Source organism: Suricata suricatta, chromosome 8, assembly GCF_006229205.1.
Source record: "Suricata suricatta isolate VVHF042 chromosome 8, meerkat_22Aug2017_6uvM2_HiC, whole genome shotgun sequence".
Taxonomy (NCBI): Eukaryota; Metazoa; Chordata; class Mammalia; order Carnivora; family Herpestidae; genus Suricata; species Suricata suricatta.
Window position 1 is genome coordinate 48,078,784 of NC_043707.1, and position 19,252 is coordinate 48,098,035.

The 19,252-nt window shown below is 39.0% G+C and overlaps 1 protein-coding gene across 3 annotated transcripts in view; it reads right to left on the reverse strand.

The window, feature by feature from the left end:
• Window positions 1-19,252, reverse strand: part of HIPK1 (homeodomain interacting protein kinase 1) — a 50,307-nt gene that overhangs the window by 30,667 nt on the left and 388 nt on the right. For all 3 annotated transcript variants that reach the window (XM_029949986.1, XM_029949985.1, XM_029949984.1), the window contains exons 2-3: window positions 8,697-9,774; window positions 406-529 (exon numbers count right to left, since the gene is read on the reverse strand). In XM_029949986.1, the coding sequence (XP_029805846.1) occupies window positions 406-529; window positions 8,697-9,772 (1,200 nt within the window). In that variant the 5' untranslated portion in view covers window positions 9,773-9,774. The remainder of the gene's footprint in view (window positions 1-405; window positions 530-8,696; window positions 9,775-19,252) is intronic.

Consider the following 19,252-nt stretch of genomic DNA (forward strand, 5'->3'; position numbering starts at 1 on the left):
AGGTCACACTTAAAATTCCTATTCCCCAACTGCTTCTCGGCCTTTTGGCTAAGATCAAGTGTAAAATTCCTATTCCTCATCCTTCTTTACTTTCACATCTTAAAAACTCACAATGTCGACACATTTATTAACCAAAGTCTGTCTCTCTAATAAATCATCATAGATCTGGAAAAGTACCAATCTAAAGTAATATGAAATAAGAGCCTTTCTTAATTGTTGAATTACAAATGTGACATCAGACTAAAAATAAAAAGAGGTAGAGAAAATTCTATTCTTTAGAAAATCCTTTCTAATTAAACTGCTTCTTCCATATCTAAAAACTTCACTAGTAAGTATTTCTCCTCCTCTAGAATTGATTTCATTAGTAAATACTTGTTTTCTATTTCCATCCAGGTATATACTCACCTGATCATATTCTGAAGCACCAGGATACAGAGGCCATCCCAGGAACAGCTCAGCTATCACACAGCCCAATGACCACATATCAATAGCTTCACAAAATGGTAATCCAAGAATAATTTCAGGGGCTCTAGCAAAAATAAAAGTAGAGAATTAAAAAATAAACATTATCTGGGGAAATTAACTGTGTTGACTAAGTACTGTTTTAGTATCAGCTAAAGGTACATTGATTTGAAGAAACTGAAAACTATCTTTGATATAAAACCCATCGTTTGAAACCTCTGGGGCCAGCTGAGTTCTGGAATTCAGAATTTTGAATTACAGAAAGGTGCCACTATGCATAAACTACATATTGTGTTAGTATCCCAATGGAGTTCAGGGAAGCACCCCAAAATCAAACACATTAATTTTCTGTACTGTAGTCAATGAACAGTAATACCATGTTGGCTAAATAAAGACTTTAACAGTCTTACATTTGTTCAAGTCAGATTTTGCCAATACGCCAAACTTAGAAAACTTTTTTAATTTTGAGAGCTTTCTGAATTTTGAAATCACAGATAAGGGGTCACAGATTTATTCTTTTCCTCTTAGCACCTTTTTAGTTGTGAGAAAATCAATTAAATGACCTGATCAATAAATACTCCTTGGTAACAGAAATGCCATCTACAGAGGTACTATAGAATATTCATTTCCATTAATGCTCCAAGTGAGAAACCTAACCCTAGGAAACCTTAAAGAGAAGACTAAGATAATACCATAAACTAAGAGCTTTATGTAGACGAACACATTCAAGGTACAATTATTATCCCTGTTTATAGAGGAAACTGAGGCCAAAAAAATTTGCCCAAAATCACAGTTAATAAGTGGCAGAGCTAGAATTCAAACCCTGGCAGTCTAGCCCCAGAGTTGGGTATACTGCCCTGTCTCTAAATAAGTAATAAGAGTTAAGTACACACCCACCTATATAAATCTATTTGGCATGGTGGTATACATGGCACTTTTCCAGCTGTGACTAAAATTATGACATACATGGATTTTTAAGGGGGATAATAATAATATGTATTCCTAATATCAATAATAATAAAAGATGCCACTTATATAGTAGTTACTCTGTGCCATGCAATGTTCTAATAAGCTCTTTACAAATGTGGTCACTTATTCCTTTACGGAAGGAGGAACCCTATGGAAGGAGGTATTACTACTTTTAAGTCATCAATTCTAAGACGAATGCTTGTTTCACATTTTTAAAAAAGTTTATATATTTGAGAGAGAGACAATGCACACACAAGTAAGCATGAATGGGGGCGGGGCAGAAAGAGAAGAGAGAGAGTTCCCAAGCAGGCTCCATGTTGTTAGCATGGAGCCCTGGGGCCCGATGCAGGGCTTGAACTCACAAACCACGAGATTATGACCTGAGCCGAAATCAAGAGTCAGATGCTTAACTGACTGAGCCACCCAGGCACCCCTGTTTTTTTTCACATTTTAACATCCCTGAAATCAAGAAGATTTTTATAAATGATGATGTATTTCAGTTCATTGGCACTGCTTTTCCTTTCTTATTGTACCTAAATAATGTTTCATCTTCTAATCAATGGTGTATTAGATTCTATGTAATAAAGTATCACTTCCATTTTACGGATGAAGAAACTGGGCATTGAGAAGATAAGTAACTCACTTAAGGCCACATAATTACTAAATGATGGAGCCCAGGCAGTTTGGATGTAAGGTTTGAGCTCTTAAACGTTTTACCACCATCTTCAAATAATTTCTCTTTCCTTCCTACAAGTCACAGAATTGGAATCTGTAAGGGAATACCAGCTCCAGACCCCTCAGCAGATATCTCCACGAGGAGCCCCCTAACAGGCTATGTCCCCTCCTGGGATGGAGAGGTCTGCCCCCCTTTACTCTTAGGTGATATGTGCTTACTGTTGCTCTGGGGCAGGGAGGATTGCACAGGCAGAGTATAAAGATATTTCCTCAAATAAGAATATCCTCCCCAAGTAGTTTTCTAAGTGGCCCTTAGAAAATAAGGTAAAGTGGGAGACCCCACAGGGTCTAGAGGCTTTCCTGACCCTTGTACAGAACAGCAGAAGGAGGGCCCAGGCCTGTGGGGACTTCACTATTTGACAGCTATTGACAGAATGACTACTATCACCTGTTTTCATGCTATCTGATGTGAACTGTGGTTTTGCAAGCCAAAGAAACAACCTTCAGAAGGGATATTCCTGTTGCAGGTGGCTAGAGACACGTGTTACTAATGGCGTTTCAGAGTTTAATTAAACCCCAACCACTACAGCATGTTTGTAAGACGGCACAAATTTAATAGCGTTAATAAACTAGAGAGTAAGACTATCCAGACACATAAAAGCCTTTCTAAAATTGAAAGGGGACAAAATTTTTACTTTCAGTGAGTGGAATCGTTAATTTCCAAGTTCATGACAGTGCCAAAAATAGCTGGCAGGGAGAGTGCAAATGGCTTTATGCCAAAATAAAAACTGGGCTTGGAACATTCCTAAGCATCAACTGAAGAGCAGCAGATTGAGTCTGCCATTCCCACTATCCCAGCAAGACATTTTAAAATCCAAAGGTAGGTCATTAGGAGGGGCAGGCTACCCAATAACTTACTTTTTTAAAACGTAGCAATAATATGTGGTAATTGTTAGGCTTCTAAAGCTTAAAGGTTCAGAGAAATTAAGAAAAATGCTAATTCCAGTCCCCAAACCCCATGAGACAAAAAACCCCTAAAGATGGGCTGAAATCCATTTTTCCATTTGGTCTCACTCTGCTTCTGGAGTAACAAAAGCAAATAGGATTTTTACCAAGAACTCACTGAAAGAGTAACTCTACCACATCTACCATACAAAAAGGTGAGTATCAAAAGAAAAAAAAAAACATAAACAATAAAAATAAAATAAGGTTGCTCAGTCTACTGAAGGCTTTTCGCTACCATTAGAAATTAGAAATGCTGACTGACCTAAACTCTAAGAAGCAAAAAGACTGAAGTTAGTTTCTTTTACTGAACAGAAAAGACTGAATGTTTTAAACTCTGAATTCAGATTACAATTCTTGGTACTACCTTCATGACTATATCATCCTTCCCTTGGCCTCCAATATTTCTCAATCCCTCAATAAAAACTCTAGACAGTAAAAATTCTGGTTCTACTTCACCTGTAGAAGAACACTGAGATAACTGCTTCTCTAAGTCCCTTTCTAGCCCTGACATTCTTACAACTGAACAGTAAAAAAGATTACCTACCGAGGGGCGCCTGGGGGGCTCAGTCGGTTAAGTGTCCCACTCTTGGTTTTGATTCAGGTCATGATCTTACGGTTTTGTGAGTTCGAGCCCGAGTCAGGTTCTGCAATGACAGTGCTGCAGAGCCTGCTTGGGATTCTCTCTCTCTCCCCTCTCTCTCTGCCCCTCCCCTACTCGTGCTGTCTCTGCCTCTCTCAAATTAAATAAACTTAAAAAAATTTTTTTAAATATTATCTACAAAAGCACAGGGAAGAGGGAAAAACCCAAACTGACAATATTCACTTTTGTAGGAAAATGGCATTAATTTTACTTTAGACATGGTGGGTGCCTTCTTTTTGACAATACATCCATCCTTAAAAAACAAATACTAAACAGGCTCTGATTGCTAGGACCAGGTTGTAGAAATAGCAACCTTTTGATTTAGTCTTTTGATTTCCCAACTTCAAACTTCTTTAAACTAAAAAATTCCTCCAAAGATACAAAGTGTTATTTTGCTAGAACCCAGAGCAAGCTGAGGGTAGGATCACCTAATAGCACAAATTATTCTCTGCTCATTTTCATGAACACTCACTGTTTCTTCCTGCCGATCTCAGAGGCATCAAACTTACTTACCAGATCAGATATGTTACATAAAGTCTAACTTCCTGCATCTGTGGCTTAGGTGAAACTGTAGTATGTTTATTTGTCTAGAATAAACTGAAAATATGCTTTCCTTCTCGAGGCTTTGTGCTTCCATACATAACAAATATAGCAATCACAACTTTAAGTAAAGGCCAGCTTTCCATTTTTCAGAATGGAAAAGCACTCAGCTTGTAAGCAAGGCAAACCTTTGTGCCTAAAACTCAAGCCCCAAAGACAGCAACTTTTCTTGGAATTAGTCTACATTTACATTTAAAGTGCCCAGGAAATAAAGCATATTATTCCCACTGCCTAAGGCATTTATTTAGCCATGTGCATTGCCAAAAGAGACAGGACGGTGGCAAAAAATTTATGTCAACTGATATTTTGGCATGCTGTCGGCAAGATGAAGCAATGGAAACCAAAAAGGATGGGAAGGGGATGGCTGGCTTTGGAGCTAGGATGCTTCAATGGCCAAAGGGATTTCACAGAAGTTTTCTGAAAGATAACAGGGTCAGGACATAATAGCCTCTAAAAGCAACACGAAAAATACCCCTGTGGAAACAACTAATGATCAAGAAGGAATGCATGAGCTGCTGTTCCACTGGCTTTAGGTTTATTATCAAGTAAGTGTTACTGTGATAGAACACACTCCCACCGCTAAATCCTACAGGTAGGCAAGCCCTGGATATTGAACTTCAGTATGCACACTAATTACTAAGTAATTGACAGAAATAACTGCTGTTTTTAAGGGGTAAACTTAGCTCCATTTATAATAACTCCTATAGTCAACAATTAAATGCAATGGATTTGCAGGATGATTCGTTGAGTAATCACTGGAGGACTTAACAATTTGAAAATCATATTTTCTCTAAAAACAAAACAACCAAATTACTCAAATGACAGCTTAAATTTAAAAGGACAGGGAAAGGGGTCAAGACCAGCAACCTAACACTGTAAGTTATTCAAACAAATTATTTATTAGAGAAAGCTAAGCAGCCAGAATTATGTGTACCCCTCAAATCTCCTTTACGCTTTAGGAGAAAATGCCATCACAATTATTTCACAAAAGAATTCTTATTTCTATCACTCTTTTTCGATCTTAAAATTGCTCTCGTTACTGCAACCCAAGCAAACGGTTAAAGAACACCTGCAGGCACTGATTAGAGATCAGGAAGCAAGAGCTGATCAGCCTCCACGCCTGAGGTACTTCCCCCCGCCCCACCCCCAATTCCCCAATGCTCCAAACAAGATGCAGAACTAAGCTCTTAAGCGGACCTGTAGGGTGTTTCTGGACACATACACGAGTGGCTGATGGTGGGATTACTCAAAGGAGAACACCTAAAGAAAAAGTAATCGGAACCTAAATCTTCTAAGTAGTAAATTAACTAAATAAATGGAGGAGAAATTCTCAAAATCAGCCAAACTGCCTAGAGCAGCATGAAACCAGAAACCAATGCTCTAGGAATGTCTTTACTCCGTCTCACTCAAGTAAGAAATATCATAGTTTTACAAAATTATTTTTAAAAAAAAGATAAAGGGGCGCCTGGGTAGCTCAGTCAGTTAAGCCTCCAACTTCGGCTCAGGTCATATCTCACGTTCGTGGGTTCGAGCCCCGCGTCAGGCTCTATGCTGACAGCTAGCTCAGAGCCTGGAGCCTGCTTCCAGTTCTGTGTCTCCTTCTCTCTCTGCCCCTTCCCCTCTCATGCTCCATCTCTCTCTGTATCAAAAATAAATAAAACATTAAAAAAAAAAGATAAAAATAGAGATGAGTGGATTGGAAGAAGTAATGTTGTGAAAATGTCATTACTACCCAAAATGATTTACAGATTCAGTGCAATCACTTCAGAGGTTTTTTGCAGAAATAGAAAATTTCACCATAAAATTTGTGGAATCTCAAGGGACTCCCAAATAGCCAAAAGAATATTAAAAGAGAATAAAGTTGGCGATCTCACGCTTCCTGATTTTAAAACGTACTACAAAACTACAAGCAATCAAAATAGTGTGGTATTGGCACAAGGACAGACATACAGACCAATGGACTAGAGAGCCCAGAAATAAACCCTTGTGTTTGTGGTCAATGAATTTTAACAAGTGTCAGGATCTTTCACCAGAGAAAAAATCATCTTTTGAGCAAATGGTGCTAGGAAAACTGAATATCGACATGCAAAAGAATGAAATTGTACCCTTACCTTATATATACAAAAATTAACTTAAAATAGATCAAAGATCTAAATATAAGAGCTATCTATGTCTATATTATATTCTTGTAAGAGCTAAAAACTATAGAACTCTCAGAAGAAAGCAAAAAGGAAAAAGCTTTAGGACACTGGTTTGACAATGATTTCTTAGCTATAATACCAAAAGCATGAGAAACGAAAAAAGACCACACACACAAACTGGACTTCAAACACCTTCGACAAAGTGAAAAGGCAACCCCACAGAATGAGAGAATATATGTGCAAATTAACTATCCGCAGAGGGATTGATACCCAGAATATATAAAGAACTCTTACAACTCAACAACAACAAAAAAAACCGAATTCAAAAATGGACAAAGGACTTGAAGAGACTTCTCTCCAGAGAAGATACACAGATATCCAATAAGCAAATGAAAATAATATCACTTCTCAGCCTTTTGGCTAAGATCAAGTGAAGCAAATGAAAATATGTTCAACATCATGAATCTTTAGGGAAATGCAAATCAAATACTATTCATGAATACCATTTCACACACACAAGGATGACTATAATCCGCCTCCCTCAGAAAACAAAACCAAGTGTTGATGAGGTGGAAAAACTGGAATCCTCATGCATTGCTACTGGGAATGTAAAATAGTACAGCTCTAGAAGAGTTTGATGGTTCCTCAAAAAATTAAACGTAAAATTACCATATGATCTAGCAAGTCTACTTCTAGCTATATACCCAAAAGAATTGAAAACAGGGTCTTAAACACTTGAAGGCTAATGCTCACTCCAGCATTATTCACAATAGCTGAAAATGTGGAAACCCAAGGGAATAGGTACATTCATGCACCGGAATATTACTCAGTCATGAAAAGGAATGAAATTCTGATACATGCCACAGTATGGATTAACCTTGAAAACATGCTGAGTGAAATAAGCCAGACACAAATGGACAAATATTGCATGATTCCACTTACACGGAGTACCTAAAGGAGGCAAATTCATAGAGATAGAAAGTCACATAGAACTTACCAGAGGGAAGAGGGAAGGTGGAGTTATTGCTTAATGGTTACAGAATTTCTGTTTTCAGTGATGAAAAACATTTAGAAATAGTGGTGATGGTTACACAACATTGTGAATGTACTTAATGACACAGAATGATACACTTAAAAATGGTTAAAATGGTAGACTTCATGTTAGGCAGATTTTACACCATTAGGAAAAAAAAATGTAGGTGGCATATTTTCTGAGCCCTTGTATGGTTAAAACACCCTTCCATTACTTTCATACAGAATATAAAATTCTAAGTTCAGACTATTTACCCAAAATTTAATACAGGCATTTGACACGTTGGGCATATCTCCTGATAAACATGTTTTGTGGATTGCCTGTTTTCTGTTTATTGTTTCACTTCTTGACTGGGTGAGTAGACAATTTGTATTTAATGATCATTGAAATTATCAGATTCTTTCAAATTAATACCTAGACAAATAAATAAATGAGGTACTGAGAAATAAAAGCTCATTTCAAAAGACTTTCCCCTTTTCTTTCAGTAATTCTCCTTGGTAAACAGCACCAACAACATTGCTTATCCCAGCATTTAAGTACTGTCCCAATAATTACTATATATTAAAAAGGTAGCTTTGTTAGGAGTACCAATCTGGAAATATAAATCATTAAAGTATAAGGCACTTGAGTCAAGGACATTCTAGGATAACCAAATAAGATCATAACCAAAAAAGTTCAAACTATTATGGAGAATGTTAAAACAAAAAGAGCCCTTGGTAATCAACAAATACAATTCTCTAAATTACACAAGATAGGAAATGTAAAAGAATGAAAAAAACTGGAATTACTCCCAAGGCAACCTACCTGCCAAGATAGGAACATGGAAAAAACAGTAGCATATGCCCAAATTCATTACAAATAAGTAAACATCTTTATATTTTTAAAGACTCTTTAGAATGAGAAAATTAGGTATAATGGTACTTGCTAAAAAAGAACCAGATGCTAGTATTCATTCAACTAGAAACAACCTTCAGAATCAGACTGCATTTTCCCAGTGTTAAATAAAATTATGTTACATATAGGAATGCCACACAGGGGAATGAGGTAAAACATAGTATCCTATTTTGAAATCTGTAAATAAATTCATTGTTATATGTAGTTCTACATAACATATTTAAGTATAAAGACAGATCTCTAGTCTAAGACATGCTTTTTAGCATTTGCTACTTGCCTGTAGTAACGTGACTGTAAGTAGGTTGAGCACACAGCTTTGGAAACGTGACTAGCAGAGCCAAAGTCAATGACCTTCACTCGGTAGGGTTGGCGCACTGGATCGACCAGCATTATGTTTTCAGGCTTAAGGTCAGCGTGAATCAGACCAAGGCTCTTGAGCTTCATCAGGGCTGTGGCCACCTGCTGCAAGATCGGCCTGATATACTTGAGTGGCAGTGGGCTAAACTTGTTCTGCTTGAGAAAATCATACAAGTTCTGCTCCAGCATCTCAAACACAAGGCAGGTGTGATTCTTATGCTGAAAGCACTCATAAGAACGAACAAAATTATACTCATCAGCATTTTCACTGCTTAGGCGGGAAAGGATGCTCACTTCAATCTGTCCTTGTCTGGCATAGGAAGGGTGGTTCTTCAAGATTTTAATAGCCACAATTTCCTTAGTGCTCCGCTTCCAGCACTTAGCCACCTGTCCAAACGTCCCCCGGCCTAGGAACTCCAACACCTCATAGCTATTGGTCATAGAGCAAAGGATCTCATGCTGGACCAGCTGGTAATCCCCTTCTCCGCTGGAACTGCTACTCTTCGTGGTCACAGTGGTGGTCGTGGCAGCGGCACCCACCACAGTCCTGTTTTGCAGCATGAGAGGGGGATGTTCTTCTATGATTTGCACGCTACCGTTGCTGTCAACTTCCTCACTTTTTCTTTTCAATCCACATTTTTGATATGGCTCAAGCAAAGAAACGTTGTTTCTGTGAGTCAGGGCCTGGCTGCTTTGGAAGGTCGATGTGGCGGCACTGGCCGAGCTGTCAGCAGCCGTCACGACAATGTGCTCCGCTGCAGGAGCCGGGAGGAGGAGGCCCTGGTCGTAAGCAGGGATGCTGAAGTTCGCTACCTGGTGAGAGGAGCTGGCTTGCCCTTGTGTGGCTGGGAGGGTTTTGCTGTGGGTATAATATTTGTCGTTGCTGCTCTGTCCAGAAACATCCCAGCCAGAGGGCTCTATTTTCAGTTTCTTTGCACTGCAGAAGGCACTCGACGACACTGATGGGGGGGAAAACACCTGCAGCTGTGATGCCATACCTACATGGAGAGAAAGGAAGAATTAGACCCTCGATTTTATACAGCTCTTCATTGAATAGATAAGAAAACTTTTTGTTTAGAAAAACCACAAGTAAAATATAACTATCTGGCTAGGATTTTATCTTATGCATTTTCTAACACATGTTTCCTATTACAGAAGGTTTAACTTTTTGGTCTAATTATACAACCCGCAGCACTCTTTGAGACTCAGCAATAGTAGGTCATATTGTTAAGAGCAGGAACGTCTATGATGGTCTATAAAATAAGGAGCATAATAGTAACAGCTTAGATGACCAATCACTTACTATGTGTCAAGTAGTAGTCTAAACACTTCACGTGCATCTCTCATTTAATTCTCCCTACAACCCTCTGGAGAAGGTACTATCATTATTTCCACATTATAGACGAGGAAACTAAGACACAGAGTGTTTGAAGTAACTTGCCCCAAACAGCACAACTGTTAAGTAGCAGCACTGGAATTCAAACACAGGCTCTTTGGCCCCAGAGCTCACTCCACAACTCTGTCTTCCCTCCTGCTCTGATTAGCTTTTTTTTTTTTTAATGTTTATTTACTTATTCTTGAGAAAGCACGCACAAGCAGGGGAGAGGCAGAGAGAAAGAGAGAGCTCTCAGAGCCCAACACAGGACTCGAACCCACAAACCCATGAGATCATGACCTGAGCTGAAGTTGGACGTGTAACCTACTGAGCCACCCCGGCACTCGCTGATTAGCTTTTTGATCAATTATTTAAATGTAGACACAGATGGCATGCTTATGAAATTTACAGTTGAACCAAATTTGGGCAGGATATTCAATATACTGTTAAGTAACAGGTCCAAAAAGATCACAATAGGGTAGAAACCACAAGACAAATCTAGCAGATATAATTTAACACAAATACAGAATCCTACTTAGGTCCAGAAAGTATGACTACCACAAAACACATGGATAAGAAATACAAGGCTTAGCAGGAGCATATGTATATGAAAAGCACTTTCAGTTGGTAACAGAAACATTAACCCTCCCCTCAAAAGTGAATTCAATCTTAAGCTACATTCATAGAACCAGTGTCCAGAACGTGCTGGTCAAAGTGAAAGCTAATACTCTGCTCAGGTCACACACTATTTTAATAGTGTTTAGCTCTGCCCACTACAACGTAAGAGGACCACTGATAAGATGATCAGAAAAAACATAATCAAGATGATGTGAAACCTATAGAGAGGATCTTCTGAAAAACCAGAGGAAGTAATTCTTAGAAAAAGTATGGCGAAAGGGTATGAGAAAAGCCCAGCTTTTTGTCCCTGAACATCCCATAAACATCTCAAGCTCAATAAACCCCAAGACTCCCAAAGCTAAAACTTTTAGAATAAAGTCCAAAGAACTGACATAGCATATAAGCCATTTTGTAGGTACCGTCTCTCTTCTCAACCACATTACACTCAGATGCCCTCAGGTTCTACATTAGTCTTTCTCTTGTCCACACTTGCCCCATTTTCAATAACTACTTTCCAAGGTTGATCATATGCAAAAGAGTCTCAAAGCTTTATTTCTAACTCAGACTTCTCTCTCCTGAACTTCAGTTTCTTATTTCCAAATAATAACCCCACACTACAATTTGAATATCTTGAAGAGATCTCAAATTTAACATGTCTAAAATTAAACTTATGAGCCTCGACCCCACCCCCAGTCTTCTATCTCAATTATGACACCATGATATACACAACATCTCAAGCCAAAATGAGAGAGGAAATGAGTCTCAGTTTCCTATCTATAAATTGGTGACAGCAATACCTACCTCATGGAGTTATTCTAAGAATTAAATTACTTAATACACATAAAGTGCCTAGTGTCTGGAATTCATTCTTCTCTCTTTATTATTCCATCTTTAATCTATAACCAAATCTTACCGATCCTACCACCTAAGTATATTTCAAAGCGGCCATTTTTTTCTACCCCTACTTGGGACCATTGTAGTTCAGCCAGCAGCCTCCAAACTAATCTTGGATGCACTCTGGGGATCTCTGCAAATCAGACGATTGCTCTTTCTTACCCACCTTCCTCCCCCTGCCTCCAAACTTTTCCATTGCTTTGCGGACAAAATCCAAAATCCGCAATCTGCCTAACAAGCTCTATAAAAATATGGTTCCTGTCTTCCAACATCTCCCCACCTTGACTCCTCCATTCCAGTCATGATGCCCTCTGATATATTCCAGTTTTTGGAACCATCCTTGGAAGGCCCTTTGATATGTTGAAGATTTTCTTCTGGGAAACCATTCATCCTCTCTCTCACACACGCATACTCACACTGCACAACTACCACCACTCCTCCCACCATGCACACCTATAGCATCCTGTTCTTCCTTTACAACTTGAAATTATTTATTTACTGTTACCTACATGCCCAGCTATGTAAGTTGCATGATAGGAGCCGTATCTATCTTTTCTTTGCTTATACCACCAGAAACTACCAGACTCTGGCAATACAGTATTCATTGGATGATTCTGACCCTTACCTACCAAACTATCTATTCCCTCCCACTCATTAAACTGCAAGATTTTCAAATGCTTGGTTTTAGTTTTTAAATATCCCTCCCTTTTAACTGTACAGTCTTTGAGATACAGGGGAAGTCTCCATCCAAATATACATAGTATAACTTTACTAGTCATAAGAGAATAAACACACACTAGAAAGGAAGGAAGCATGACAAAGGATGTTACAGACATAAAAAAGCAATGTGTACATTTCTTTGTGCCTGCATATAACGAAAAACCATCTGCACTGGACTAGACAGCTGAATAAAGAATAAATCCTCAGGCTTCAATTTCTAAAATGTGGTCTGGATTTGCTTTAAACAAGAGTTTCCATAACTTATATGAACCTTGAAGACAAAAAAAAGTGTAAATTAAAAGTTAGTGCAATTTAATTCCAAGGCTAGGAATTCACAAGTCGTCGTCTTCTGCCTTTATCACTGACATAATACCAAATTATAATAAAAGAAAAATGTTAAACCACGTAGAACCTTTACAAAATTCACCTCTTAAAATGTATACAAGAATGTATATCATTTTAAAACAGCCAATTTTTTAATGAAAAGAAGCAAATTTTTGAAATTTGTATTCCACTGTGTGTCTGTTGAGCTACTAATTTTATCAATCTATCAAGAAACAGGAGCACACACTGTATATACCTAAAAATATGTAATAGAAGAATTTGAATACAAAATTTGTAGTTTGTAGCTATGTCTAAGAATATGGAAGCCTAAAGTAATAATAATGAAAAGAATTCATGAAGTATAATAGCAAATTTTTGAAAGTACATTAATAACTAGATACTTTTTAAAATATTTTCTCTAACAGAGTAACGTTATGGACAACTTTTATCCAATAATCAAAATCACAGATACTGGTGGTTTCAAATCTTCACATTAAGCACTGCAAAAAGCACAAGTTCCAGAAAATTTTTCTGTAAGTTTAAGTATATAAATAAATGAAGATAAGTCTTATTCAGTAAGAAATTTTTAAGTCTACCCATAGGGAAAGAACAATCCAGAATTTCACTGGCCTTCCCCACAGCATGTGTGTACAGCAATTATCACACCAGTGTGGCAGAGACTCATCCTGACCTCAACAAGCATGAGGTGAGAAGACACAAAATCAAAACCGCCTAGAAAAATCAACACTCTTATTTATATAATTCAGCTAAAAGCAGCCATTTCTAGACATAAGATAAAGATACTATGTTCCATAAAATTTGCCTTTGCAAAGTGGGGAAGCAATTTTCTTCCTAGGGTGAGACCTCCCAAAGGAAAATGTAGAAAACCATCTATGGAAACATCTGTGGAAAACTTTCTATGCATCAGACTCTGTTAAGTTACAAATATTCTCAATTCACATGAGAACAGCTCCCAATAAAAGTTATTTCTGACTTCTTGAAAATGGCATACCTCTTGACTCTAATAATAAACTAGTCTTTTCATTTCAAACCTGGCTTTTCAAGTATTTAACCATTTGAATATAATGACAAATTAGGCCACTGCATTAATCTAGAATTAGAACTAATAGGAAAAAGGTTATTGATGCTTATATTAATCACTAAAGAGAACTGAGTCTTGCTAGAACCCAAGGCTTTCAAAAGCCATAAAATTAACAGCCTCCCCACTCCCTGCCATGGTCACATCTAGGTTAACATTTACAGAGTGCTCCCATTATGGGCAGGCAGCACAGGTAGGTACCCTTACTATAAAGAATTCAAATACTGTAACTATGAATGGAACAGTTGGTTATGACAACCAAGATAATCATTTGTCAAAGTTTTGTCTTTACCCTTCGGGTAACTTCCATCTTCCACACTAATAATAAATTCCTGCTGCTTTCACTTAGTGTCATCCTTGCCTCTTTGATGCAATTTAACAACTGGTGACCGAAAATTACCTAAAATCAGTACTGTATATTGACTGCTTCCTCTGGCACTTGTCCTCAGCTGACATGTACATAGGTGTACAAATCCTCCAGCATGCTGATTTATAAAGAATATTCATATCATTGAAGTAGGAAAGTGAGAAAACACATGCTGTAAATCTAGAGCAAGCAGTCTGGGGAAGAAAACTCCTTCACCGCAACATTATCTCTCCACTCCACCAATGTCTCTCTGGCCCTGGCTGACAATCCTGGACTAATTCAACAGGCTAACTTACCTTCCCCAAATGGTACTCTGAAGCCTCTTTTTCAAGCTCCCTTCTCCCAATGCATTCCTTACCTTACAACTGAAGTTTTTTAAATGCCTATCCATCCCCTACTTAAAACCTTACGATAAAGTCCAAAATCTCTAAATTTCCAATAGTACTAAACGTCTCCTACCCTAGTTTCTTCACACATAACATTCCCTCTCTGAACTTCGTTCTCCCCTCTTAGTCTTCTCTTTTTCTAACTTCTACTTATCCTTTTAGTCTCTGCTTAAGCCTCACTTCTTTCAGCGTGGTACAGGCTGTTGGTCTGGATCAAAATCTACTCTCTTGTTCACCTCAGGCCCATTGGCTGTGTCTACCAGTCCCCCTCACCAACAGAAAGTGACGTGTGGGTGAGGTTTTTGTGTTCCTTTCCATTTCCACCGGCAAGAACCCATGGAGACCCAGGCTCCACCATGAGACAAGACAAGGGCCAGCAGAGCAATACGATGTAAAGAACGGTCTCTGGATGACCAGACCAGAACCGCCTGCCCACCAAGAATGCTCAATTCAACCAGGAACATTTCCTTCAGGCTGTTACATGAGAGAAAAACTAGTTCCCTATGTTATGTATATTTTAGACAGCCTTATGCTGACAAATACACTCAGGAAAGCCTCGCCCAGACCACTTCATATTAGCTTAAGTTTCCTGGTAAAGGCTCTCATAGCATCCATCCTCTACCGCTTCTTAGCACTTGCCACACTTGTACTTACTTATTTCATTTATTCATTTATTTTTATTTATTCATTTATTATTATTTTCATTTATTCATTTCATTTATTCATTTATTATTTGTTCATTTACAATTATCATTCATTATTCATTTGTTTTTATTTATTCAGTTATGTTTATTTAACAAACATATATTGAGTACCTAATATGTCTGCCTGGCACTTTTCTAGAACCTAGGGATAACACTGGTGTTCCAGACGGACAAGTTCCCTTATCTCTCAGAATTTGCTTTCTGCTGGAAAGACAAATACACTCACCCAAGAAAACAGTAGCTAGTGATAATGCTATGATGAAAACACAGTAACATGCTAGAAACGGTGGGAAGGGGAGACATACTCTGGTGGCCAGGGAAGGCCTTGTAAGGTGGTAGTCCTTACACAAGGACCTAACTGACAAGAAGGAGCCGTCCAGTGAAAGAGAACAGTTAGGGAGGCACCTTCCTGGCCTATTTGAAGAAGAGATTCAGTACGGATGGAACAGAACAGGGAAGAAAATAACAGAAGCAGGGCCCAAAGAGGCAGACAACGGCCAGATCACATATTGACTCATGAGGTAACCCTAAATTTTATTCGAAGTATGACTATTTATTTAAGAGTTGACTTCTAAACTGCAAGTTTCATGAGGGCAATTCTCATGAAGGGTCTTTTTTTTTTTTTTTAGTTAATAGCATCTATCGCAATAGTTAGCATATAGTATGGGTCAAATGTCTGCTAGAATTAATGACTAGAAAGAGATCACATACCTATCCATATGTAACCATAAGGGGATCTCAGGTGTCATTCTGACTAAATTAGAGAACTAGTGACACAGAAATTATACTCCCTTGCCTACAAAAGAATATATAGATTAGTTTAGTGTAGTGATTCAAAAGGAAAAAATAAGCCTGAAACCCTAAGGACACCATTTGAATGGAAGTTTCCCACCTCTTTCCTGTAGCACTTTCCTTCAGAGGGAACCAATAAGCCAGTTCCCCAACAAGGATGCAAGGAGAGGGTGTAGAACAAGTGGTGTTAGCTGATGAGAGACTAACTCTACAACTCTATGTAATTTACAGCCATATAATCAATATTTTGTAATATCATGGTAAACTGACTGATGGGTACTTTCCTTCTAGGGAGGATATCTTTTCCTAAATTTCAACAGCTCTGTTACTTATTTGAAATGATGAATCTATAGCAACAGAACCAAAGAAAAGTAGGGGTTTTTTGTGTGTGTGTGTGTTTGGTTAAAAAAAAAAAAAAAAGTATGACCTTGGTATGTCCACAGGATAGTCTCCAAGTCCTATAAAGTTTAGAATGAAGAAAACTATCTCAAGGAGTTTCAAGCCAAAGGAAAATGTCAAATTAACAAAGCGTAGGTGAATATGGAACATAAACACTGGGATGACCCTGTTTAGATCCGTCAGCAGAGGCCTAAAGAAAACAGGACTTAAATAAGGTTAACAACAGTTTGGCAGATGGAAGGTAAAATAAGTTCTTTCAGATGAATGAGATAACTTTCACCAGTATCCAGGGAATGTGGAAAAGTGAAAAGCTGTTTCTGGTAAGGAGATGTATTTGAGAAGCAGAAGACACTAACAAAAAAGTACAGAGAGTCTTCCAGCTCAAATGGACCTTACAAGATTCTTTCCAAAACCCCCTAATTCCAAGATGAGAAAAAGGAGACCCAAGAAGGCAAACAAGTTTTACAGAGAGCTAATGAGTAGCAATGCTGGCAAAGAATTCAGGTCTCCTGATTCTTTGTCACTAAACACTCTGGGAAAGTACTGTACCAGGTGCCCTTAAAGTATCCAAAAGAAAATACACATACAATTTCCTATCTTCAAAGAGCTTAGAATGTTGCTTAGATGATATAACCAAAGAGAGAGAAAGAAATATAAAAACAAGATGTAAGTTTTTTTAAAGAGCCAAATTATGCTCTATAAAAATACATGTCATGTAGGGAGCTGGGAAGTTAGGAACAGAAAAGGAACCAAAAAGCAAATAAGTGACTGTTGAGGTATTGCTTGAAGGAAAAATGATTTTGATCACTTGTGTTCAGAATGGCATGAAATGTAAGGGAAGACACTGGGGAGAAATTAATAACTGTAACTTAAAAAAAAAACTAAAAAATATGAGTTGCCTTCTACAGTCTTGAAAATGAAAATAAAAAGGCAGATCAGGAAGTTCATGTTTGCAGAATTACTTCAAATTACAAAAGATCCAGCTACAACATATAACTAACAACAAGTTGCACAAGTTCCAAGTGCAAGAAGTTTACAAGGCAGGTTTGGCTCACTGATTTCTCCCAACACTACCACTGACTAAGCTGTGCTTATGAAAACAAAACCACAGGATGAAGAAATTCGATTTTCCAGAGTACTGTGAATTTTAAGATTATCCTTTTTTTTTTTTTTCCCCTTTCAGGAGGGAGTTCTGGTTTGGTTTTAAATCTCAAGTTACCAACCAACTTACTCTATAATCCATAAAGCTATAATACCCAAAGAGTATAAACTATTTATGAGTGTCACAGCAAAAGTCCTACTTACCAACTAGAACCAGGAGCCGTATTTACGAGATCTCACTCACCATTTTACTCATCAGATGCTTTACTGGCTTGGCTGCCTTCTGTTCCAACCACAAGTTACTTTACCAGAATATCCTTCAAGCAAGGAGCAGTATCTTAAAGTCAACAATATCCTTCATCATACCATCATACCAGTATTGTATCAAGAACCCAAAGGTAATAGCACCTGAAGATCCAAAATCCCCAGCTAAATAACTAGTATGAAGTAACAGCATTTGTCAGATTTTTAAATATTTTGCAGAAAGCTTTAGACCTACATAAATAAAAGCTGGTAATGATGTGAATCCTCTACAATCTGAAACATACACACACCCCAGATCAGGAATCTAAAATAGCTTTACACAAACAAGAGCAAAATTGTGGGTTTTGCTGAGGGCAACAGCCACTTAATGTAACCGGGCTTCATCAAGAGCAGGAAGCCAGGCTGCTGTTTTCACCAGTTACTAAGGAACAAATAAGATAAAGGATAGGCCGGGCAGAAGAATTTTTACAGCTGAAATGAGTATTTTGATGCAATTACTTAAAATTCCCGACGTGTCACGGAGGGGAAAGCACCCAGGGATGCCTCGAAGCTACTCTATCTACAACCCAGTGAGTGGTTTACGCGGAGGAAAAGACAATCAGACCTTGGGATTGTTTTTACCCCTTCTCGAGCCCCTCCTCCCTTCCCCCACCCAAACAGGAAAGAAAACGCTCCCAGCATAAACACAGGCCAAGGCTCACGATTTGTCACCACAACAAACTGGACGGTGGACCGGCGCTCCTGGAGACCGAGCCCCAAGTCTCGGTTGCTAAACACAAAAAGGGCCTCTTTTCCCCCCAGACCCAGGAAAGTGCGGGCCTTACCCAAGAGTTTTTGGTTGTTTCCTCACCTTTTCTTTCTCTAGCTCCCTCCCCCGCCCCGCCTTTTTTAACGAAAGCTTTGGGAACGCGGCGACAGCAAAAGTTTCCCTCTGAAGCAGACCTCTAGATCGGCCTCGCACAGACACACATTAGGTGGGCTGGTCCCACGTAGTCTCCCCCATCATTACAAATGACAACCCTAACCATTGAAGACCAGAGGCGGAGAGGCTAGAAAAAAACGCTCCCACACCCACCCCACCACGGCTGTCCTTCCCAGGCACCGCGCTCTGGCCGCAAAGAGCACAAATAACCCAAAACCATGGTGATAAGCGGAGCTGTGAAATACACACGCACGAGTCACACGCTGGGAACCTGCCACGACGACCGGGGGGGGGGGGGACGACCGGGTGAGGAGGCGCTAGGCGGCCCCCTGTCATCCGAGGACAACAACACACCCCGAAGCGAAGTGGCAAGAGGCTGGGGGAGTTGCCCCGAAAACAAACCCGGAGCCTCCGCGCCTTCCCGCGATCGCAAGCCCCTCCGCGGCCGCGAACGACCGGGCCGCGGGACTGGGCGCCGGGTCCCTGGTGGGGGCGCGCCCGGGGAGGCGCC